General features: G+C 37.6%; 1 protein-coding gene across 6 annotated transcripts in view; it reads left to right on the top strand.

Moving 5' to 3' along the window:
• PTPRK (protein tyrosine phosphatase receptor type K) overlaps positions 1-26,023 on the top strand; it is a 412,154-nt gene that overhangs the window by 357,661 nt on the left and 28,470 nt on the right. For 4 of the 6 annotated variants that reach the window (XM_056343552.1, XM_056343554.1, XM_056343556.1 and 1 more), the window contains exons 14-15: positions 16,960-17,098; positions 23,963-24,123. In XM_056343552.1, coding sequence (XP_056199527.1) covers positions 16,960-17,098; positions 23,963-24,123 — 300 coding nt within the window. The remainder of the gene's footprint in view (positions 1-16,959; positions 17,099-23,962; positions 24,124-26,023) is intronic. The other 2 variants (XM_056343553.1, XM_056343558.1) reach the window with 1 other exon arrangement.

Genomic DNA, 26,023 nt, shown 5'->3' on the forward strand with positions numbered 1-26,023 from the left:
CAAATTACTCCTCTGGAGACAGGATTTCTAAGTGAAGTGATGAGGTGAAGCGATTACAGCTGTAACCCTTACAAGCATAAAAAGATGTGTTATGCTAATCCTTTGTGAATGGATTGAATTGAAAGTGAGGGGAATAAAAAAGAATGCTCTTGGAAGAAGAAGGGGGTATGAAAGGACTACTGTGTCATTTATTCCCTTTTCATTCATCCTTTGTTGCTATAGAGAAAAAAAAGTAGTGGTAAACTGGAGTGCTTTACCTTTCAACTCTGTCATTCAAATTATTTAATCTTAAGCTGCCTGAAATACTGTGTAAAAAAATCAAGGCAGGGAGAAGTAAGGAGGAAGGACAGGTACAGTGAAAAGAAATGTGTGGGGGAAGTGCCAGTAAGTGTAGGTTTTAAGATTTCTAGACCTGGTATGACCTTATCTTACTTTACTGTAAAACCAGCAGAGTGAGGAGGGGGAAGAAGACACTGCAGAAAGTAAGTTATGCCAAACATTGCCTTTATCTGCAAACATTTATAGCTCAACTGTGAGGTCCTTGTTACCCCTAGGCTTGTTTATTTTCTGTTTCAGCTTTTTTCAGCTGTAAGATAGGAGTGTTCTGTTTCAAATTAATACCTGAAAAGACTTGTAAAGGCTTAGCTAGAAGGAGAGATGGCATGCAAATTACAGTGTAGTAATTAACTGAATAGAGCAGCATAAATATGTTTTCTTAATTGGAGAAGAAGAAATAATTTACTTGGTTTTAGTTGACCAACCTGAATAAAAATGGCCAATGGTGTAAGTTGTTTCTTCTTTTGTTTTGTTTTGTTTTTTAAGATTTCAGGTAGTTCTCATTGTTGCTTTTTTTTTCCCCTTTCTGTATACTTTTTGGAGGGTGGGGACATTGACCCTGGCCAGCAACCAAGCACCCACCCAGCCACTCACTCACTGCCCACCAGCAAAACAGGGAAGAGAATCAGATAAAAAACTAATTCTTCTAGGGCTACAGGATGAGGAATATGTGGCGGCTTAAAAAATAAAAAAAAAATAGTTTTAATTGGGCTGTTGCTGTCACTGGGTTTTCAATCAGCAATTGTAATTAAAGTTTCCTAAATATTAATGGCACTTTTTACCAAAAAGTCAAGATCAGTGTAAGATGGTTCAATGCAATGAAACTTCTTTTGAATTTACAGTCACTAAGTAAACATTAAGTCAATGAGCTGAGTAAGAATGAAATTTAGTTAGTGTATTGCTATGCAGTAAAACATTTCATGTATCCTGCTGTTTCCTGAAAAGGGTTTTATAAGCACTCAATAAACAGATAGAAAATTGATATTATATAAAAAAATCTTTTGGTGATGGAACTGATTTAATAAATACCTGCAATATCTATGAATATTTAATAAAGTGGGGTTTTGTTAGTAGGCATAAATACATTTTGCTGTAAATGAATGAAAATAAGTTTTTTTATGTGTGTGTATCGTTCTGCTGGGAGCTTAGAGCCAATACATCTAACAAATTGTTGGAAAATTTTCCAGTAGGTATTGCTTTTATGTAAACTGAAAGTCCTTAAATTGTCATCTTTATTCACTACGGTTCATGAAGCAGAAGACAAAGAGACTTGAAATAAGGGTTTTCTTTCAGTAGTTTGTATTAAGATTGGTTGAACTACTATTCCGTTTGTCCATCCGGGCTAGCCCTGCTGATTTCACCTGCAGGTCCGCTCTCAGATGCATATGGAGTTCTTTGATTTTGCAGGTCTCAACAGTAGCTGAAGGTACAGAAGATTTGAAGCAAACGAAAACATTTTTAGTTTAAAAATCTGTTCACGCTTTCTAAAAAACACCTGTGTTAACAGTACTAATAACAAAAAAAATTAAAAGGAAGAAATGGACTCTGAAATTTGGTCCTTGCTTTGCTTATATTTAGGCTTAATCTGATTTCAAGTCATTTATATGGTCAGTGAAGATTACTTTAAGAAGTAATTCTTTATGCTTAGGAAAAATTTCAGGCTTAAAAATCTTATAAGAAGCATTAAGAGTATAGAAACAGCGCAATAGTTTGAAACAGGAATTGATTGATTTGGAGGGGGGGAAGGCAGTTGAATGATGATGTTTGCACTGGTATTTTTCTGTCAAGTAGGTGACACCACTTCCCTCACTTCAGTGACGTTGGTTAGTTTGTTTTTACCTGCACAGTAAGAAATCAAAAGGAACGTATTTGCTACAACTAGAGTTGAAGACTTAGTATCACTGACCCAAGATAATATATATCACAAGGAGGTTGATCTGTAAATCACTCCGTGCAGATTTGACAGTGCATTTCAGTCATGATTTGTAATGCTATTTACGTTCTCGTTCTGCCCATCTCACAAAAAGGCAGGCAGTTTATGCAGAGTTATGTGGTACTTTTGTGTGGTGGCAGCACATGTAGGAGTTCCATTGCTGACCAGCACAGGGAATGGCCTTTCTAGAGTGCACAAAGTAGTGTTTGTAAGAGGTCTGGGATTCTGCCTTTGGAAAGAAGGAAGGAATGAAGCCATCTCTTTTGCTCACAAAGATCCACATTTGGGTTTGCTCCACTTTTTGTTGGCATGTATCACTCAGATTCATGCAGCAAGGGAGCAGAATTCAAGTCCAATGTAAATTGACATTTACAAGCAAAAATTATTGATTTCATAAAAAGTCATTTATTTTCAGTGATAATTTTAAACACTTTCTATATCAACCATAATGATTTCTTCTTTTTTTTATGTATTTTATGCTCCCTTTTTTTTATTTTCTTTTTTGCTGGTTTTTTTTTTCAATTTTTGTTTTCCTAATACTCCAAGTCTTTTTTCATTGTGTTTTTCCTGTTCTCTGCATGTCTGTTTTCCAGACCCTTTTGCTTTTCATTTCTCATTTTCCTTGCCACGTCTCTGTATTTTGATTCTCCTGTCAGACCTAGGGCAGCTCTTTTAAGACAAGCTGTCTTTCTGCTGCTAAACCCTGAATCATCCCTCTTCTATATCCGCACTCTTTCTTACAGCAGGGTTTCTCCAGCCCTGGTGGGGGGCTGGGGAGAGGGCCACAAGCAAATGAGGGGAGTGTTTCAGGGAGGAAAGCAATCACATGCTATAGGCAGTACGTTTGTTTACCCAGTATGTAGCCATATTAATAGCAGCTTGAAAGGGTGCTCTTTATCCCTTCTCTCAGTTAATGAAACGTCAGCTGATCCAGATGCTTTCTGGTAAGCAAGGACTGGCTCATCTAATGTCTCTTCTCCACTGGGTTGAGAGGCAGTACCTGAAAAGCAGTCTTCATTTTTATAGGCAATCAGTGGTCGCTGAGATTCTTTCAGCGAAGCAGAGCATGAGCTTTTTTCTTAAATACTCAGGGCCATGTGCTTAAAGCTAAATCAACTCTAAAAAGTGCTTGGGAGCCAGCTCCAGTTGAATCTCAGGGGGGTGTTTTTGAAATTGCAATAGCCTTAGAAAAAAAGCCTCAAACGTGAATCTCAGTGAAATACTGAAACCGGAAGAAATACAGAGTTAAAACTGCATTCCTTGCATTTCAGAAAATACTGCTTCATGAATTTATTGACTTATGAGAACAAGGCAATAATAACTACTTAGAGTGATGAGATTAACAGAGTCTTAGTTGGTGTCTTCATGTATGAAGTAGGAATCTTGGAATAATTCAGGTTGAAAGGGACGTCTGGAGATTACCTGGTCACACTCTTACTCAGAGCAGGTGCAGCTTAGTTGGATCTAAATTGCAAGTTAAATTAGGTTGTTCAGGGCCTTGTGAAGCAGAGTTTTTAATGTCTCCAAGGACAGAGATTCCTCTTTGGGCACCTGTCCCGGCATTTGACCACCCTCATTGTGATTTTTCATTGTGATTTTTTTTTTTTTTTTGTGCACCCCTATGCTATCTGCTTTGTGATTTCCCTCGTTGCAAGTTGTGTCTGTTGCCCCTAGTCCTTTTCCTGTGTATCTTTCCAAGCAGAGTCTGGCTGTGCCTTCTCTACATCCATCCATCCATGAGGCAGCTGAAGATGGCAACAACATCAATTCTCTCCTTCCTCGTTTTCTGCAAAGCTGCTTTCTGCACCCAGGCTGTACTGTGTTATGGTATTACCATGCCAAGTACAGGGTGTTGCACTTGTCTTTGTAGGTGAAAGAAGGTAGAGTTATTTTCCAGAGAATGTCATATGTAGCTGAGTGGAATTATATCAGCCCCAGTGCAAGATTGAGAGCACAGAATCAAACATTTATTTTTACCAGTAAACACCCTATGGTCTAGAAAATTGCATGACTAGGTCCCTTCTCCTTTCTCAGTGCGGTAGTGGTAGGTGTATTTACCCCTAAGTGATCATTGAGATAACAGAGACTGTTGACCCTTAATACTTCAGATTTTCTAATATTTATGTTTATTGCATGGTAAAACAAGTTAGTGTTATGTGTGATTTTAGATCAAATTATATTCTGTTTCTTGCTTTTCCTTTTCAGCATTTTTACCTGCTAAAAAAGTGATAAATATTTACCTTCTGAAGTGTTTTAGTGATCAAAAAACACCTTTATAGTTTTCTTATGAAGTTTAATGTAATACCAAGGTTTTTTAATTTTGGTTCAGAAATACTTTATTATTCTCCACTTTGTTTCTTAAATGCTGGAGGTATGCAAATAGTTTTGTATTTAACTTTACTTTGGGGATTTTCTGTAAGTAGTAGACATGACGATACAGGATTGCTTTATGTTTTCATGCAATAATTTCTAGCCTTGTTATTACACAGAATCAGGCAAGAGGACATCTTATCTGGAGACATTGTCATTGTATTGATGGGCTAATGTTTCTTTTCAAGCACTTTAACAGTACTTTTGATTTATGAGAGGTGCTCATTCCATCTGAAATTCATCTGTATTGGTGCTGCCTGAATATGTCAGGGTGACTTCCTCTACCCAAGTTTGAAAATTTTGGCTAGCTGTCTCTAAGAAAGCTGATGGATAAAACTGCCTGAGTTTTAAGGAATACGAAGCTGAAGTGAGTCATTCATTAAAGTCATATCAAGTTAGTCACCAAGGAGGTGAAAAATGGCTTTATTTGAAGAGAAGAAAGGCCATTTTCACTGTGGACAGTCAGGAATACCTGCTTATAAATGGGAGCTTGCGCTGTGGAGTAGCCTGTGTGTTTCAAATTGCAATTCACATTTTGCCGAAGGGGCAATTTAAATGAGATAACATACAGATGTGTCTTAGCCTGTGTCTCTGAACAATAGAGCACTTTGTTTTCATGTCAGTCAATGTTTAGTTCAATTTTTTTCTTATTTTAAAATGCAAATTTGTTTTTGCTTGTTGTTAGGCAAAGCTTGTGTAGATATTTTTGCCACCTCATCTGCAAGAGTTCTTGGCACTCCTTCAGTTTAAGGTGATTTTCTCTTCCAAATCAGTCACATTTTAATCAGATCACAACTGACTCAAAACCTTAAAACCGGATTTAAAGCATAAATACCAGTACAGTAATCTTCTTTGCCAGCAACCCATTACATAAATCATAATACAACATTTGCATGTTATAGTTGGCTTCATTTATTTTGACTTCCATGTGAATTTGAACCTTTGTTAGTTGTATTCTTTTTTTCCTTTGGTACAGTTGTATTTTCCTGGAGAAGCTAGCTGGGAAAGCAACAGCCCAAGGCATATCCAATACAGAGCAACTGATTTCATCCTCTGGATAAAACCAAGTAGATGCTTCACTACCCACAAAACATGCAGCCAAGGGGGGCCACAAATCCACTTTTAAACTGATACTTTTTAGTTCTGCATACTACTTTTCCTACAGCCTGGCTTCCTTCTGTCAGAGTAAAGCTTTTTGCAAGTAAAAACAGATTCATCTTTACTTTTTATGAACCACTGTAATACCAGATATAAAAAGTTCATCTAACTTTAATCATGGAGGATTTGTATTACATCTCGTTCCCCCATCACAGTTTTGTGTATTTACTTGAATAATGGAAATAACAGCAAGTCCTTTATTTCTCTGAGAAGAGAGAAACTGATTAGAGTTTAAGGTTTGAAAGCAACAAGACTTCTGTATGAAAAGAGAAAAATGTGAAAAAGCGAAGACAAATGTTCAGAAAGTGGCAATACACATTAACAGTCTTTCTTGCAGGCATGTTTCATCCTGTAGTCTGCAGGGCTGCCACCTCTGCCTCCTGCCTTAAAGTTTCTTTGAAATACTAGTAATATAGGAATATGTAGAAAGAGAGGCAATGACACAATATGAAAGGCTTTTAATGTCATTACAGGTCCTGATTTGAACTCGGTAGTCAATGGCAATCAACCCAGAGCTGCGAACATCAATGTGGTTTTTTCCTACCATTGTCATTGCATTAGCTGCATGTTGTTGCAGTGCCATTACAGCTGTGTTTCTAGATGTCAGATGTGGTAAACAAGCCTATAAACAGGCTCGTGACTTACACAGGGTTTAAGGCTTAGGTAATGTATTTGTGTTGCAAATGGTTGGTGTAGCAGAAGATGTCAAAGCTTTCAGTCAGCTAAAGGCTGTTGCCTTCATCTCGCAGCTGGTAGACTAACATGGATAAGCACCGCCGCTTTGATGTTTCAATGCAAAATCGGGTGGCCTAGCTTAAAGCGCTGCCATAAGACCTTTCAGATGTATTTGGATAAGTAGATTTAGGAGCGACTGCAAAATTAGGGTAATGACTGAGACAGTACTTGCAGCCCACTGCAGTGTGTGGCTGGGTGATACCCAGCTGGTTTGGAAGAGGATATTTGCCTTTCCTTCATGCTCCCAGATCTCCAGTTGTTTGGATACCTATTAGAGCTAAGGAGTTCAGGAGAACCTCGAGAGTGTTGACCCATGTAGCTTTCTGAGAGTGGATGCTCTTCAGATGGGAAGATTTTAAAGAGAAGGAAAGTTTTCTGCCATGGGTGTTGCACACTAGTGTATTCTGTGTTGGTGCCCAGCTAGTCCAGCGGACTCCTGGAGACACAGAATCATGTCAGGAAAGTATGATATACCTGAAGAAGTTGCAAAAAAATTCTCTAGATGGAAGAGTAGAGTTCATGAGAAAGCATTTTTCTTCTTTTGGGAGATATATATATATATTTTTACTCTTTCACTTTATTTGAAAAAGGACCAAATTTTACAGTAAACAAAATATTGAAGACTGGCAGTCATGACAGTAAGAATCTGGGATACTAATAACAGCTGATGGGTGCTGTTAAAGACTAGGTTTTGCACTGTTACAAACTCTTATCTACATGGGTTTGGAAAAACTGGGACCTAACTCCAAAGGAAGAATTAACCATTTGTTTTCTTGTAGGGGATTCTGTGTATTTTCTCAACTTTTGCCATTCTGAAGGGCAAATAATAAGTGATGGGTGCTATTAAAGACTAGTTTTAGCACTGTGTAAGGATGAAGGAAAAACTATTTCAGTTCCTCCTCATTGCCTTTGTCTTTTGATTCTGTCCTCAGTGTTATTAGCACTGCATTTCATCTAAGATAATTTTTCATCTTGGGAGTTTCTGTGTTTTGAGCTAGTGTGAGTGTAGTTTGGGTTGCGTTTGCAGTTTTGTGGTGGAGGAGAGTTGCTTCCTTCAGTGTAATTGCACAGGTCTGCAATAACTCTGCAACTCCTACGCTACCAGTAAATTCTCACTTATGATTTTATAGTTGCTTAAATTAGCAGAAGTTATTCACAGAATATTATTTTCAATAAATATAGCAAAATGGAACTTCAGACATTTGAGAGTAATATTTTTGCCCATAAACCATGTTGTGTGCATATATAAATGAGAACGCTCATTATAATGTACTTTGTCTGCTAAACTTCTTAACTGTTACCTGGTGGAAAGGCACATAAAGATGAAGTATTTTGTATATTTCTTACCAAACACTGATAGTAATTTTCTTTTCAGGTTTAATTCTGAGCTAACAAGCCATATAGGAGTCATTGTCAAAACCAGAGTATTTCTTAATGCAGTGTTCTGCATAGCTGAAATTTTATAACTAACATGAAGTGAGAATTTATTTTTTAAAATGCATGTTTTCAAAAGCAGGCTGTTTGTTCAGACTAAAACTTGAAAGTTGATTAATTTGTAATGTGGCCAAAAAGTAACACTTTTTTTCCTCTCCCTAAAAAAACTTCATAAATGATCTCATTACCAAAAGGCTGGCTGGCTTTATATGTTCTCAGGAAAATATACTACAACAGGTCTGACAACAGACCCATTGTACTTAGGAAGTAATCGCAGTGACTTTGAGAAATGGTAACAGTCCATCCAACAGGTCATTGCTAAATGGTTGTGATCAGGTGGCTCAGAGGGTTAGGGGACCATTCTCAACCAATAGCCATTTCCAGAAGATCAGGGAGAAAGTGGCTTAGATATCGTTGTTTCAGTTCATACTTTACAGCATGCATGTTATGTATTTCTGCAACTTTTTTTTTTTTTTTTTACATACCCTTTCAGGGTCTGTTAGTGCACATGCAATGAAAAACTTGGTTTGAGTCTTTAGATCTTTTCTTCCATATTGGCTACTGAAAGAAGTGCATCAAGTGGCTCCAAGAAAGTCTTACTGTGAAAACTGATTTTTTTTCCAAGACATAGAAAATTAACCAGATTTCAAAATAAAAGTAGATTGCATTAGGTATTTCTCTCAATTTTTCCAACATTTCAAACGTTCACCTGTTATGGGATGAGATGTGGTGTTTTGAAACAAGTATATAGTATTGTCCACTATTTATATTTTGAGGGATCCTGTAGCTTTCTAAAACCTGAGTTCTCACACAGATTAGGATTTTTTCAGGGTAAGTCTCTAACTTTTGCACTGTTGGTGACAATTTTGAAATGGTGACCTGAGAGGGAACTTGTAATATTTTAAAAACACAGTGCCAAACCCTTGAAATACAGTATTCCAATTCCTGTCAAATATTTCTCATTTGTTTTGAAGATAAGGGAGGCCAGAGGGAGAGGGGAGAAAAAAAGTTGTCATGGATTTTTAAGTCTCAAACAGACTAATGTATAGACACTAATTATCCATGGAATATATTTCCGGTGCATAAACCAAACAACATCATTTGTTCTGTGCTTTTTGGAGTTGATGGTTCCCGAGGCAAGCACAGCTCTGCTACCTGGACCTGTCATGGGCCACAGCCAGGAGGAGTCTCCTCTCCCTTGGGCAGTGCTGCTGCAACACGGGGAAGGGACATGTTCCTCTGGCCTTGCAGTTTGCTCTTTGCTTGGAGAGGTGCCTTTTCAGAAGCCTTAGCCCACATTTTTAATTTGTGTCCTGTTGTGGTTAAAACAGCTAAACTGGAAGCTGACAGTGTAACTTCAGCTTACACCCCTGTGTAAAATACTTCGTCACTGTCGCCATCCGCATTCACCCAGAGCTTTTTGTGTCCTGGGGGCACAGTTGCATCACTGAGCTAGCACACTTAAAGCTAGCTTAGTTATCTCTACCTAAACAGCTGTTTCTTGCATGACGATGGTAACTTGCAAATCAAAAGCCGTACAACAGCTGTAGATTATAAGATGCACATTCCCTATAGCTGAATCCTATCCTTGCCATACTTTGAAAGACAGTGAAGTGCCTACAAAGTACACACACAAGTAGAACATCTTAGTGGCAGGAGAAATGCACTGAAGGCCCTAGTCTGCTCTTTCAGTGTGACCTGTGGACAGCAGGGCAGAGTGCTGCTGGAACATTGTCTCCTCAGCATTGTTCCTGCTTTGGCTTTCTTCTTCTGCACATGTCCAAGGTCTCACAGCTAGTGAGGTAAACGGATTCAGCAATTTCTTCACTTGATACTTCTGAATCTTTTAAGGTCAACTCTTTTATAATTGGTTATAAATTCATGGATGTTACTGCTTGCAGAGTAGTCGTTGTGAATTTAAATTGCTTCTCAGTGGAACATTGCAAAAGTCCTCATTAATTTCAGTTTCGGTCCCTAGTAGCAGCAGACACTTGGTTCACCTGATTCTGTTTTCCTTGTAGTTTCCTACCAAAGTAGTACCACTCAATGGACTGATCTGAAAGTTCCGGAGAGTAGTAAAGATGGGGTTGATTTTTTTTATTATATATGATTTAGGTACACTTGTGAAGGCTTAACAATACCACTCAGGAACTGATGATTTTATATAAATGTATATAATATACTGGAATTTCCAGGTAGCATTCTCATTATTATATGGCAAGATATGCTGTGCTAGTTGGCTTAATTAATTAAAATGCATATGAATATTTATAAGCTGCATTTTCATAATTTAAAAAAACATCCAGTAGCATAAGCTCAGGATATTTTTCTGTGCTATCTGGAAGCAGGATCTGTGAGCAGGTGTTCACAGTATAAGCTGTTTACCTGGTACCATATCTGTATGCAGAGCCACCTGTGGGACTTCCTGTGCTTAACTTCCATAGCATCTCATACCATCCCAAATCTGACTAGAGGTTAGCCTGAAGCTATATTTATTTCATTTTGGTACATAAGCCATCCTTTGAGAGGGATGCTCTTTCAGAAGCTCTTTCAGAAGGAGCTGTAGGGGCCCATGAAACAGGTCTCTATCCATTTCTGTGGCAATGACCTTTTATGTAGAGAACTAATTTTTTTCGTACAAGGGCTTAACTTGTAATAACACAAAGCTCTGGGGCATGGAGGACCCCCCCCTGTTAGGCATAGCTGGTAGTATCTGTGATGCCTCCCCATTTCCTCCAGCGAGGGACACACATGAGGACAAAGATGGGTGCAGTATGTTGCAACACAAAGTGAGGCAGCAGATTTTACCTACGCATCACCTCGCTACCCTCCTCTTTTAGGACGGGTGTGCAGAAGAGGCTGGTGGTGCCGGGCAGCCTGCTTTTCACCAGCAGAGCCTGTTAAATGCTGTTCCTTGGGGCAGCTGCGGACCCTGGTTACCATGGCGACAGGGATGCACCTGACACTTCAAAGCACAGCTCAGGCAATCACGTTTTCGGTTCATAATCAAATAGAAGTTTTCTTTTTAATAATGCTACCCTAAAAAGCTGTAATTTAGAGTCTTGGAAGCAACAGCTTAGATTACCCAAACTCTAGTGAATTTCTGGCGTGCCTTCATCTCCCAGAAGCTGTACTCCGAGAGAAGAAGCTCTTCTGGAAGATGTAGAGAAGGGAGAATTGTGGGGATTCCTTTCCCTGTACATGTATCTCCAGCTTTCAAGCTCAAAAAGAAAATCTTAGAGAGGCCAGCAGCATACCAACGTGACTCACATGAGGACATCTCTAAGACCTCATGAATCATGTGCATTGCTTGCTGGAACAAGTTGCACATCTCCTCTCCCCCATCCCTGCAAAAGCACATTCAAGTGTTTTCATCAAATAGAATCAGCAGAGAATTTGGGGGTTTTTAACATAATTAAGCTAAAAGGGGTTACGGATCTTCTCTCTCTGAACTTGAATTAATTAACTTTCAGACTTCTAAAAATTTCCTTAATTGCACAATGATTATCATTCTAGCAAAGCAGTAACAAAACTGATGGAGATGGAATGGTCTTTCTGGGTAGATGATTAAAACACAGGGCAGACCAGTCTAAAAGAAAATATTCATCAGAGAATCTTGCTTAGTTTCTCAAAGAGCCCTTTTCTCAGGTGGTAGACTGACATATCTCCAGAGCTGGCTGGAACTCCAGTTTCATTTGATGTTATCCTGATGTTACTTTGCTTAGCTCATTCAGACATCATTCCAGGTTTTAATTAAAAGTTTTTGAATGCCACATAACAAAGGTGCAGAACAGATTATCTTGAGCAGAGCTATTTTGAATATCAAGCTATGCAGCAATAACATCAGTTTGTGAGAATTCAAAGATTTGCCATAAACAGAAATTAACGTTCAAAGAAAATGCAGTATAATAAAATAGCAGCTTTAATCATGCATAAAACAGCTTCTTCCCTTGCTCACACAAAGGAAACCCAGCATAAAATGCTGTGAATGTTAAGAGAGTCAAATGGTGTGGTGAGAAGGTTACGTATAATATCGTGTTCAGGACTTCTGATCTAAAAGCTGTGTTTTAGAAGGCTGGCTGTTCTCTAAGTGGTACCATACAAGCAGCCCTGTGAAATCCTATCAGAATCTTCTGCTTGAAGAATTTTGTTTGGATGAGCGAGTAGAATGTGATTATCTTGATTCCAACACCATCTCCTTAGGAAAGTATAGGTGAATAAATTTTGTGCTGAATCTCATAAATTCTCTGACAATTTTGCAAGGTTGTGTGTAAATTCTGAACCACAGAAGGAAGAAGACAGGAAAGCAGTATGTGCCACTACTGGATTCCTTATGCCACAGTCTGTTAAGAATTAAGTATGAATACTATGCATACACTCAAATTAGAAGTGGGTGTTGGATTTTCAGGTGTATTTGATTAAAAACAATAATAAAAAAGAGGAATTAAGTACATCAGGAAACTGTGAGAATAAGATGGAATCTACCTCACTAACTGTTTAGGTTATTACTGTCCCTGAGAGTGTTAGCAATCCTAGCCTAATTTAGAGCTGTTCACAGCTGAACTTCATGCTATTGATCATAGAAGTCAACTGGTTGAATATTGTCCTTTAGTTTCTATGAAAACAAGGAAAACAAGTTTATATATGGTACCTGTTACTGGCAATGTGCAGAGCCAGAATCACTGGATTGAGTTGTTTTATGAACTTTGTGAATGGGACTGTGGAATATGATTGCTGTTACTGCTCATTAGTTCAGAAGAAAGGGGAGTGGATAAGTTGCTAAATCCAGTGTTCTCCTACAAATCTAGCTCATAAATCTTCTGTGTATGCAGCTGTTTTTATGGGGGTAAAAAATGTAGTTAACTCTCAGTTTCAGATGAGAAACTCTTCTTGCAAATTTTATGCAAAATTGGTTTGCACTGGTTGAAAACTGTAGGATTATCTCTTAGACTTACAGGAACAAATTGTGAAAAACATAGTAATATGCATGGATATTGTAAAAATTAACACTTAATTGAACATCTATTAGAGTAAGAACTGGCCAGAGGAATGAACAGCCAACAGAGTCCATTTTCATACGATCATCATTCTGTTACCACACAAGGTGGTTCTTCAAATCAGTAAATTACCTTTTACTTTTTTAATTACTGTAGCTCTCCAATTTAGAGAAAAGGATATTGAGGGGGACCATGTCAAAGACTTAGAGAAGTCAAGGCAGATTACATCAGAAGGTCTTCCTTTGTCTGCTGATGTAGTCACTCCATCATAGAAGGCCACTAGGCTGGTTAGGAAAGGTTTGCCATTGCTGAAGCCTTGGTTAGTTGAGTTGCTAGCTTTGGCAAAACCAGCAGTTCAGCCTATAGAAGAACCAATTCAGAGAAAGAAACATCCTGACAATCTTGTAGTCTAGAGGATAGAAAAGGCATATTCTCAGAGTAAGCAGAATTTTGCTTGCTACTGCAGTCCTTGTGCAATCAGCAACCAGGAGACACTGGTTTACGCACATAAGTTTAACCCATAGGTTCAAGGTTTCTGTGGTTTTGTTCTTTCATCATGTATGTGTAAGCTCACACCTGCATACTACAATACACTTTGAACTATCAAAATTAAAACACAAGTAATATCAGATACTTTCAAATTCATAAGTTTTGTTAAATGGTTCTGTGCTACATTCAATGGCTTCCTCAAGATAATATACTTTATTGCATACAGTGCACATATACATAAATAATAGATTACAGTGTGATTTATACCTGTAATTGCTGTTGTATAGTCCCCATATGTAACATTTAGTCTAGAGAATGCATATATTATCGGTTGCTGGAAACATACATACAATAATCCTGGCTTCATTTAAGTCAACAACAATTTTTCTGTTGCTAGTAGGGAGAGTGGTAGTGTTTTGCCCATAGAGTTTAGCATTTCAGATATAGGAGGCTCAACTACTGGTTATGCACTTGCTTAGTCTATGACTACTCAATATAATTTTTCTCCACTAATTTAGGACTCTATGGTATGTTTCTAGTGGGCACCAGCTTTATCTCATAAGCAACGTTAAAGTTCATAGAATGAGTTACTGTCTCTTGTAAGGAACCGAGCAAAAATGGACAAGCAGGTTATATCCTCCTGTCTTTTCACCGTTGTTCTAAAAACTTGGTCAGAGCGCTGCATTTTGAACAGTTACTGGTAATGCAAACTCAATAATTTCTCACAGAATACATGATAAAGCACCAGTGCCTAAGTTAGGTGAATAACTCCCTCAGTAACCTTTCCTTCGGATTTTCTGAGAAGTGTATAGTTGTTCCTCTAAAGTAACTTTTCTGAATGAAATAAGATTGTGAGTAGCCAAGCAATAATTTTAAACACGACTCTGAGAAGCACTTGCATTGCAGCTTGCTCTATCAAGTAGTAGGGTCCTATTTTTCTCCCGGGAAGTGAGAGACAGGTCTCTCATTCTTTCCTTTCTGCTCCCATCTCTCACTAATGCTCCTGTGAAAATACCACCGTCCTGATCAAGGCTCAAAGGCTGTACTTTTGGATGTATTTTTGAGTTTTCAACTTTTGAAGCGCATCTTCAGGTCACATCCAATCCTTGTGATTTGTATTTTGAAGTCTCTCAAAGACCTGGCCTTAAATCTCCATCCACTCAACTAAATCTCTTGCTTGAGCCTTAGTTATTTTGCAGCTTGAGCAGTTCTTACCTTTGCTAGGTCAGAGCTACCCAACTGTGCTCACATTGTACTCATGGTGATTCCACACAGTGACTATCCCACTCCTGCATGTTCCCCTCTCCACCCTTCCTTGTCCTTGCTTTTTCTCAGTACCCCATGTAGCAAATGTGAGGTTTTTTTCCCATTGGCATATAAAGCCATTTATATTTTAGCTTCGACTGGTCTTTTGACTTGACTGATTGGCCTTTTGGCTTTACTGCTCATCAAATGTTCATTCGTATTTGTCACATCCAGCCCAGCTAATAGTAGACTGGGAGTTGATTCATTTTTTAAGCATTAGGAATCTCAAACACCTTCTTCTTCCAGTTCCATCTCAAAAGTCATCCCCCTCATTTCCTTTGTTAGTGTCATATGTGTATCTTTACATTAATTGTGGCTTATGTGTGAATGTGTGGTGTGTATGCAACTACACATGCACACACCACTTACCTGATCCTGACGCTTACCCCTAGACATTTTAACAACACACATAATAATAATTAAAAATAATAATAATATATATAGTATTGAATCCATGCATGTTATGTATGCAAGTGTGTGTGCAGGCACATATTTACACAAAGGAGGAAGCATTTACTATTTCTCAGCAGATAGTTCAAGCCTTAGTGGAGAGGGATGATTATGATGATGAAGTCTTATGATGATGATTAAGTTTTATGATTAAAGCACTGCCTGATCTCTCACTGTCTGCCTAGCTCTTGCATGGGTGTCTGGAAGAGAGCACGTTCCTGACTCAGAAGGTTGTTCTGTGGGTAAATTGTTAGTAAGTGGTTCAGACACTGCTGAGATGGGAGGTACAGAAACAAGTAATAAAGAGTGATTTTTAAACAGTAGCATGATCCTTTCCTCAAAAGATGATATGGGTTCCTGCATATGGAACCTGAATAGAAACAGTCTGAGTAACACAGTTAAAACCAGAATGTATTAGATACCAGTTACCGCTGGTACTGACTACACTGGCTTTCTGAAAGGCCTATGGAACAGGTTTTCAGGGGATCAGTAGTGTGTTTCTATGGTGTGGCTTCACCTCAGTTTTTGTTCTGCATTTTTTTGGTGGTCTGTTCAGAAGCATCCTAGTTTCAGAGTAAAGGACATTTTCTGTGTAACGACATAGGCAGGATGATACCAACATCTTGTAGCTACTCCACATGCAGCTGCTGTGAGGGGGGAGAGGTTAAGTGGCATGTGCTGCATGCTGGTGGAAAGTGAGGGGAGAAGGGTCAGAGGGAAAGCAAGCACATGTACCCATCTATGCTTGTGAGCAGGGGAAAGGCAAAATGCTAAGCCACAGCCTTAGAAAGTAAGAACTAGAGAACTGAAGAGCCGTTTCCTGTCTTACAAGTAAACAACTCATGTGATTTTACCCCCGGCTGAAACCTATTTATATTTTCTGATGTTTTTGCCAGGCCTGGAAACCCCCATGTTCCTGATCCTTTGTACACCAGGCTGTGATGCAGAGAGGTGCAGACTGAACGGCTGTGCGTTTCCATAAATATTCCATAAATATTCTGTTTTCCTCTCTGCTGTAACCTGTGGCCTCAGCCCACTCAGCTGTGTTGCGGAGTGGTTCCATCTCTGTGTAGAACAGCAATTTTTAATTTTTTTTTTTTTTCAGGGCCTATAACCAGAAATAAAACTACTGCTGACTTTAGGCTTGGCGTTGTGGATAACCTTATTTGGAGAATCAAAATTCCCAGTAGAATGCAAATCTCAGGCCAGATGCTGTGAGGTGAATTAATATACAAGGGTGGACTGAAACTGAGTGAAGGAGAGAAGGACTAAAGTTTAGAGTGCCGGCTGTGGCTTGGAAAAGAGAGTTTAATTTACTGTTTGTGAGTTAATTTCACTAGTCAGTGTTAAATACTCGGTATTTAGTATGTGAAAAAATAACATTAAAGGAAGTAATGGTGATTTAGTTGATAGTATCTGCTTTGTCTTCTGCTTTGTAATACAGTAACTTGTTTGGAAATGCAGGTGCATATACACCTGCGTTCATGAAGTTTTATATATATGTATATGCACCTGTATACACACATATGTAGTCATATACTTGGTGTTGAAAATGTATGGCACAGATTGAAATTTATAGTGTGTCTATATACATATGTGTACATGTATAAACACATGATATATGTATCTGTATCCTGGCTACTGTATTAAAACACCCATGTGTTTGGAAATTATCTGGAAATTATCACCAATTATGATATTCTTGTCTCTAGTGCTTACACATTTAAGCAATTTCTTTTTTGATTCGTTTAGCAGCAGCAACAGAAGAACCTGAGGTGATTCCAGATCCAGCTAAACAAACGGATCGAGTGGTGAAAATAGCAGGAATAAGTGCTGGAATTCTGGTATTCATCCTACTTCTCCTTGTTGTTGTATTGATCGTCAAAAAAAGGTAAGAAAATGATCTGTGCTGATCCCTCTTTTTTTTTTTTTTTTTTTCCCCTCCATATCAAACAATAACTAAATGGGTATTTTTTACAGGTCTTTAAAAATAAAAGTTTCAGATCCGGTAGCTTACATCAGTTTTTGTATGAGTTCTTTGTGTTTCATGTTGGTTTTGCTGTGATTCTTATGATGGATTTAAAGAGAGGATTTCTTTGTGTTTGGGCTCCAGTAGCAATACATTTTCTCATACTGACTTATTTCCAAGTAGTTTTAAGTTGCAGTTGGAAGAATATACAGAATATTAAAGTGGGTGGTGTTGAAATTCATGGAGTTGTTTGGTTGTTTTTTGTTTGTTTTTTTTTTTAAAGCAAAGCAAGAAAGAATAACTTATGGCACTTTTCATGTTGTAATCAATTTAATGAATTTGATTTTCTATATGCAGCTCTAACAAGTCATTTGTATCTGTATGTTATCCAACTTGCAAAATAATGTAATTTTATACCTCTATTTATGCTCTTGTAAACCTGGAGTTTTTCCTTAAAAGTCATACCACATCACTGTAAAATTATCTAGCGACTCCTTAGTGCATGAAATTGTTTGGAAGTGTATTAATTTGAATGAATTTTAATTTTTTCAGTGCTTTCTTAGACAGTAAGCAATATCGCCATCTTCTGGCGTTGTACAATGCTAACTCCGCATGCCAATGCTCCTACCTATAGTAAATTGTGCTACCCTATTGCTCAGTTTTTAAGTCTCGACTTCTCAGTGGTTGCAACTCTTTTAACCTGGCATGAAAGTTCATCATATGGCTCCATAAATCCGTAGTTATAGCACTGAAACCAATTCGTCTCTTTCTGTGCCCTCCCCTCCCTGACGGGTCCCCTTCACAGAGCACAAGCTGCTTTCTCTTGGGTAGAATGAGATCTTTGTCTTCCAGTGGTGTGTGCATTGCGTTCCCTTGCCTTTTGCAGAAGTCTTAATGAAAAGTGTATTTGTAAATGTTGCAAATGTTCCTCTGAAACGCAGCTCGCTAGTATTTTTAAAGATTAAAAAAAAAATTAGAATTGTGCCTAAGATCATTCTATATGTTATAATTACTGGTTTGCATTAGATTTTTTTAATTTATTGCCTCTTTACAATTATTCCTGGAGATATATAACTTGGAGGAGAAACGTCTGCATTAGAAACATTAGGTATGCTTATAGTGTTCTGTGTTAGTTAGCTACATATGTGATTTTTCCCAAAAGTGCTTTTACTTTTCTCTGTTGTTTACCTCTGTGATTGAGAATTAACACATATGCAAAAGGTCCAACTCATCATATACAAAAAAGACATACAGTCAGACAATTTTCTTTATTTACACAATTTTTGAAAAACAACAAAAAAAATGGTTTTCAGCTTTTAGGAAGAAATCTCTATTTTATAGCTTTATTGCAAGATATGTGCTGGGAAGTACCATCTTCTCAGTGCGTGTTGCAGTGGTCCCGTTATTTTTAATAGAAGACTCTGTGTGTGTGCACGTATGTGTGTGTGAGAGAGAGACTGTCTACCACTACATAATGTCGGTCACTTCCAGATGGGATTGACTAGTTTTGCAGGCAACAACAACAACAAAAGCTTTAAATTCAATGTGTTCATTTTTCCTATCCTTTTTACCTCTTGCATTCAGAGTCCTTTATACTCGTACTTTCACTATTGAATTGTTTGATGTAAGTAAGTTAATGACGTCCATGAAATGATATTTTAAAATTTCCCCTTTTTCCCCCTTCCCTCCTGAACCTGTGAAGGCAGTACCCTCTTAGGAATGATACTTGATCACCATTCTAAAGCAGATAACATTTCTAAACTCCTGTACTATTTTATATTCAAAATAGGTCAGAAATTAACCTGTTTAATGAATCTTTAATGTTTGGCAATTTTTCATCATGATAGTTTAATTGGTTGTCTATTGCGTATGTTATAGGTGTGCCATTCTCCCTTCCTCACCTCCCTCCACTTAGGGGAAGTGGGCAAGTTTGTTTTTTTTAATATCAGGTTTAGTCAAGGTCTCTTACAAAAAGCGTAGAAAACCTTTGTATACCCGAGTTAATTCAGTCCATCTAGTGAATCAGGGCAATTCATGTCACAAAGCCAGGAACAGCTGTAAAAACCCTGACACATTCACACATACATAAGCACACTTCACTTAGTTGTGGTGGGACTGAAAACCGATCCGTTTGAATCATCTTCTGTAGTGTACATATTTAGTGATCCATTATGTAGTATCCCTTTTGGTATCTGAATTGACCACAGCTTATTACATGGAAAAGTCGATAAAACAATGGTTTCCGCATTTTCATTGGTTTATTAAAACGTATGCACAGCCATCACTATCTCAAACTGATTAAATGCCAACATTACATTTTATTGAAAAATGGAGTGCTAAGCAGTTTTGTTCATGAGCTTGAGATGTTTTAGGCTTTGCCTGATCATTTTGTACAAATTGGTTTGAAGTTTTCCCAAATGAAGCTCTTAACAGCTCTTACAGAGTTTTACTGGAGTAATCAAACCAGCTAAGAAAAGGGATACTGCATCTTTAACAAGCAATGCCATTTTTATTTTCAAAGTCATTGTTGGACTATTGCCAAATGTCCTTCATTTCCTTCCATTTGTTTACGTTCCATGTTTTTAATGCTTAGCATGACTACATCAGCATTTCCAATTGTAAGATTTTAAAATAGAAAGCATATGTTTGCATTCAGGAAATGTGTGGTATATATGTCAGTACACACATATCTGTTGTAAATGTGCATTCTTTAAAATGTGTGTACTCATATAGCTACACATAGTACACATACAAACATATATGTATACACCTGTGTACCGATAAAGATGTTAAAATGAATGACCTAAAATTTGTTTCCTGATTAAACGTATTTATTAATGGAATCTTTAGTTTTTGTAACTGAAAAGTAAAAAGCCTATTTACTGCACAAGATTTGTACACAGCTGTTCATTTGTCATGACATCTAGGTGGTAATCACTATATTATGCTGAAGTGCATGTTGAAAATACACAATCCATTTAATTTTCAAAATTTTTTGCAATAAATGAAATCTCAGCATGTAATTTTCTCAAGTGATCTTTCTAAAAAACAAATCATTTTTATATGCTAGTGTATTTTTTTTTAATTGCATGGCAAAGTAAGGCTAGTTTGTGCATGAGCAAGTTGAAATGCTAACCAAAGAAACATAATTTTTTCAATTTTTTTTTTTTTTAAATGCACATTTCTCTGCTTTATTGAATGTGACAGAGTCACGCTTTTCATTCACCATTGCTTCTCTTTTTCCACTGTCTGTGATTTGCTTGCCAGGAGGAGCTACTATTCTTACTCCTACTATCTGTAAGTAGAATATGGGTGACTTACTATTTTACATGTTTTAAAGATGCAGTATCCCTTTTTAAAAAAGAAAAAACAGTCTCTATAATTTTCCTGAACTTTTATTGATACTTTTCTTTATCCTCAGGCTTGAAAAATTGCTTGTATCATTGTTCATGTTATTCTTACCCTGTTTTTTTTTAAAGGGATATTGTATTTCTAACTGTATATTGAGACTTTTGCTTTTTGCTACAGTTCTTCCCATAACTATCATTTTACTTTATTGTAATCATAATTTATTTGCGTTATGATTCACAGTGACACATCACACTACAGAAAAAAACTCTTTTCCCATTTCCTGGCTAGGGAACTGTGCTCGTAAATCACAAATTGTTCTTTCCTAACATATCAGCTCAGGAGTGATCCTATGCACTACTTCTCCTACGCGGATCGTAGACAGATGCCAAACCTTTAAAAAATAGGTCTGTGCCCTACAAGTGACAAAGCAACCCATCTGCCTCTGCACTACCAACCTTTTTTTTTATTCAGAGAAATATTTTTTGTGAAGTGGTCTGCATTTGTTGTTTGTGAAGTGCTTTGCATATACATTTTAAAGTGTGGATCTTTATGACATTGGTTTGCACGAGCAAAACTGACTTTTTTTTATACATCTTGACCAAGTGAGTTTTTGTGAGGTCTGCAGCAGTTTTGGCTGTGCTTGAGCAAAGGAGTTACACACGTTCTTAATTTTAAATAAATGCATAAAGCCCTTGACTTCAGAGGGGATCTAAGAGTGTACTCAAGTGCCTTGATGAACTGGTGGTGTCTGATGATGCTTTTCCACATTTTTAAGCAGATTAGTTGACTTCTTTAAACAAACTTAAAATAAAATATTTAAAAAAAAAAAGCTAAGCTGGCTTAGCTATCTGCCATTCTCCAGCTTATTGTGATAAATTATAATTTCCTTGTTAAATTTGCTTCAGCTCAAGATAATTAACCGCACGGTTTCATCCTATGATGGAGCACTTTTCCCCTCCAGCTCCCACTGAAACACCCACCTGCACAGGTTCACCCAACTGGATCCTTTAGCAGATAATGAGAATCATTTAAGCTTTCTGTCAGCCTCGAGTACTTTAACCTAACCATTTGCTTAACTATCATGAAGCATAGATTGTATGTGCCTTTGGCTGAGTGAGGAAAGGAAAAAGAAGTCAAACCCCGAGGGAGCCTGGTGCTGTTGAACAATAAAGCTGTCCTCCCATTTCGCAGCAGCTTTGGGTTGCGGTGCTACAGCACAATGGGCCCTTTTAGGAGTTGAAGCAGAGCATAAGAAACTAGCTACTGTAATAAGCTAATCGCTTGAAAGTCTTAATAGCTGTTGATCTATTTAGCATAGCTAGCAAGTTCGATTACAAATTGATGCTTCAAAGTAAGGCTTAATATAGTCAAGAGATGAGATGTAATAGTCTTTTGTTCCATTTCTGAGGTGGCTAGAAAAAGGTGGTCTTTAGTGTATAGAGACTGAAATACTTTGAAGTATAGTGACTGAAAGGCTTTGAAACTTAAAAAACCAGTTTGAACTAGCAATGCCGGTTTTGTGAAAGCTTTGATAGTATTGGGAACGAGTTATAAAGCTCAAGCAGTTTCACTTCTGGAAGTTCTGATGGTCTTCATTTGTTTGACCAGAGTATCGTTTTAAACCAGCTTTTCTTAAGTAATCTTTGGAGTAAGTTTATAAAATAAAGCATTTTAGTGAGGGCATCCCACTGTCACTGTTGGTTTTTTTTCAGTTCTTACTGAACAGCTGATACACACAGAACCCTCATGCATACCACAAGGGTTTGATAAAAAAAAAAGATAGTTATAGAGACCACCTTTGGGATTTTTGTAGTGAGGGCATTATTGAGTAGTAATTTTCCAACTAATCAATTTGTAAATGGGGAGGGGGGGGAAGTGGGGGGTGGAGTGGACAGTAGACAGGACAACAACATAAGGAGATGAGTCTGGTGAAAGAATCTTTGTTATTTTCCAAAGTGCTTTGTCCCTCTATATCCAACTTTGTGGTCCCTTACTGTGAGCCAAGACTATTAAGAAACAGTCCTCTAACATTTTCTTAAATATGAAACAACATGAAGTGTTCCTGCCCTAGAGAGTGGTGTAGGTCTTTTCTGGTAGATGTTCCCAAGACTTAACAGGTAAATGGATGGGTAATTTACACTAATATTCCTCTTATCTACTATTAGAATGCAGTACAGAATATCAAAAGTTATTGGAGAATAGAGGAAGAACAAGCAGTCTGTTTAGTCAGAAAAACGTAAGATAACTGTCTAAAGAGTTAACAGGACATTTGATGATATTTTATGCAGAAAAAGCTTGTGAAGCTAAGCTATGGTTTAAACATACATTTTCAAGAACCCGGTATTTTCAATGATGATTGTGCCTCTCCCACTTGGTGTCAGATTTATCCAAATAAGCAGGTTGGCTACCTACTATATTGCAGTCACAACTTCAGATGAAAACAAGGAGATTTCAGAACAGTCTAATATATGTCAGAGGTTCCTGCAGAACCAAGGTGCACTTCATGCTGCTCTGCATACTTCTTATTACTTGAGATATATGCTTTAAGAGGAGTAGACTTTAACTGATAATTAAAATATATTATCTGCTTCCGTCTGACTTTTGGAGACAGTGAAAATCACTTCAAGTTCTTTGTCAAAAGGAAAGCATAAAGATATATTTCTGAAGCGTGCACTTTAAGGGCATTGGCTGTTAATTTGGGGATTTAGTCATACAGATTAGGTTGCTGTTTAACTGTGATACATTCAGAGTGTAAGACTGTTAATGTCAAAATTTAAGATGTTCCCAACTGCATGCAAGGATGGAGTAGTGAGGAGGTGTGTGTTCATTTTTTAAAGAACCAAAGTTTAGTGTCGGGAACAAAGTATGGTATCATGTTGTATCTTGTGTACTGAATGGGAAGAACAACTTTTAACATAAAAGGTAATATGAATCCGTATTAAATAATTATGTTTCTTTTGTTATTTCATAGAGGTTTTGCCTAACAAAGTAATTCAGAAGGTTAAATAATTTCTTCCTAACAAGGCAAGCAAGGGGAATGAATTATCCATTTATGAAATCAAAACACGATTTAAATGGAGATGGTTGATAAAACTGCATGCGCAGATGCTTGTTATTTATCATTTCAGTTAAAATGTAATTATATTCTGTAATTTGTTTATATTAGTGTAATTACACTGCAGGAAAAAAAAATATCACCAGGGTACAGAAGCTAGCACTTCTATTACAGCATTTGTGTATGTACAGAAAACACACAATTGTGACTTTTTCATAGCAGGGTGCGGAGTTTTATCAATTTCACTCTGGAAAAGTTGTACACAGGAAAATCAGCCAAATTTTTCAGTCACTCAGGATTGTAGATAATGATTACTGTAGACATCAATGTTCATCAAATATTAAGGTGGTTTGGGTGTTTGTTTTTTTTTGGCTGGGCAGCAAACTTGCAAAGAAGCGCAAGGATGCCATGGGGACCACCCGCCAGGAGATGACACACATGGTGAATGCAATGGATCGGAGTTACGCTGACCAGAGCACCCTGCATGCAGAGGATCCCCTTTCAATCACATTTATGGACTCTCATAACTTCAGCCCCAGATGTAAGTATGACAGTGGCAGATTTTCTGGAGTGCAGGTGAATTTGGAAACATGGAAAACAATTATACTCTTTAAGGAAAATTATTGTAAGCTCCAGGTTTTCTAGAAACACTGGTAAACCCACAGGTTGAGTAGAGATGTTCTTATGTTATCCTTATTGGTATGTGACCAATTATTTAAATGTTTACATGTACTTCAGTATGCATTGATACATGTTCTAGGGAAAATATTACACCTCTAGAGTATCTCAATTAAAATCTGAAATTGAGTTTTCCATCATGAGGATTTTTAATACCAACATGTGAAATATTACAACATAACACCATGTCTGCAATGAATAATAATATGAAGTCCAAATTAATTTCTTTCTTTTGGCAGTAAGAATGTTATAACAGAAGGAAACATTGACAATTTTCATTGCTGTTTGTGAAGTTTAGGAACAAGCTTGTTAATGTATCTGCAAATTTGCTCTATATTTGTATCCCTTTTTTGTAGATTTTCCAACTGTCTGGTTTTTACAAAGTTTGGCAGTTTGGATTGCTGACTGTTAAGTGTCTGAATTATAACTAGCACTGTCCAGTATGCTTGCCTGCTAGCATCTGCACTGTGCCTTGCACAAAGACAAGATACTCCACTGGCAGACTCTAAATATCTCAAAACTAGTGTGTTTTGATTTAACAAAGGGACACAGTTCTGCCATGGAGCTGGCGGGAAGCTGACCTTCTCAGAGCCACATGGCCTTGTGGCTTGGCTTCGAACAGATCTGGGCAGCTTGAGCCGCTTCTGAATTGCCATCTTTTGGGAATGGCACTCCATCTCCCTTCTCTTGCCTCCCAATACTGCTTACCGTGCTTGAGCAAAATAAACCCCTTAAGGCTCTTAAGTTCTTTCCTGATTGTTATAAGGGAAATGGATTTTGGAGGAGGATTTATTGCTCAGTTTATTGAAGCTTACCAAACTGTGGTGCGCTAACATTTTAAGTGTCTCGTAACCAATTATAAATAGGAGTTTAATATCAGCCGGTGAGTTTTTCTCCACAGTTTTGGCTGGAGTCATTTGAAAGTTCTCCGAAGTTTGATGTCTTATTGGTGTTGAAATTTGTGGAGGCAGGTTTGCAAAGACAGCTTGTTTTGGACTAAGTTATGGTGAATCCCAGGGAAAGTACCCATCAGGAACCTACAGGGCTATTAGTGAGCCCTGGCTGCCAGGCACTTGGACAGTTTTCCAAGTAGCCTGACGTGATGTCAAGAGCCCATGAGCCCCAGCCACCACAGCTGTCCTAGTTGGTTGGCAAAGAAGTATGGCATCACTGTTTTCCAGTATCTGATTTTTTGGGTGTTGGAGGATTCAGTCCTGACCATCATCTGTGCTGAAGCAAAGAACCTTCCAAGCTTACGGAGTTTCCTGCTATGCAACAAACTTCTAGACAGATTGCTTGAGAACGGGAGCTCAGTTTTGTCACAGAGCTGTTGATATTTTAAATTTATGTTCCAGGTTGGAACAAAAACAAATTTTGGATTCTGCCATTTCCTGCCCAAAACTACATTTGTCTCTGCACAGTTCTAGTGATAACTTAATTCTATTAATTCTATTAATTTCATTTGAACATCTGCATCTCTATATCTGTAATTTTGCTCTACTCATTAAGAGTAATATCTTTGGCACTGCACATAAAAAAAGCTATTAACTGTAAATATGTATATTTTTTTAATTACCTGAAGACTTTAAAGAAATACCATTCTCTTTTGAGATGAGCTATTCAAGTACATGAGAGAATGGGTTTAAAAATAAAGAGTTGGTTCTATGAAAGTGAATCTTTACTGTGAAGCAACCGAACTATAGTGAAAGAGGAGCCCTTTCATAAACTAAATTGCATGTAATGGATTCTTTATTTCATTTCAG

This window comes from Falco biarmicus, chromosome 6, assembly GCF_023638135.1.
Source record: "Falco biarmicus isolate bFalBia1 chromosome 6, bFalBia1.pri, whole genome shotgun sequence".
In the NCBI taxonomy this organism is placed as follows: Eukaryota; Metazoa; Chordata; class Aves; order Falconiformes; family Falconidae; genus Falco; species Falco biarmicus.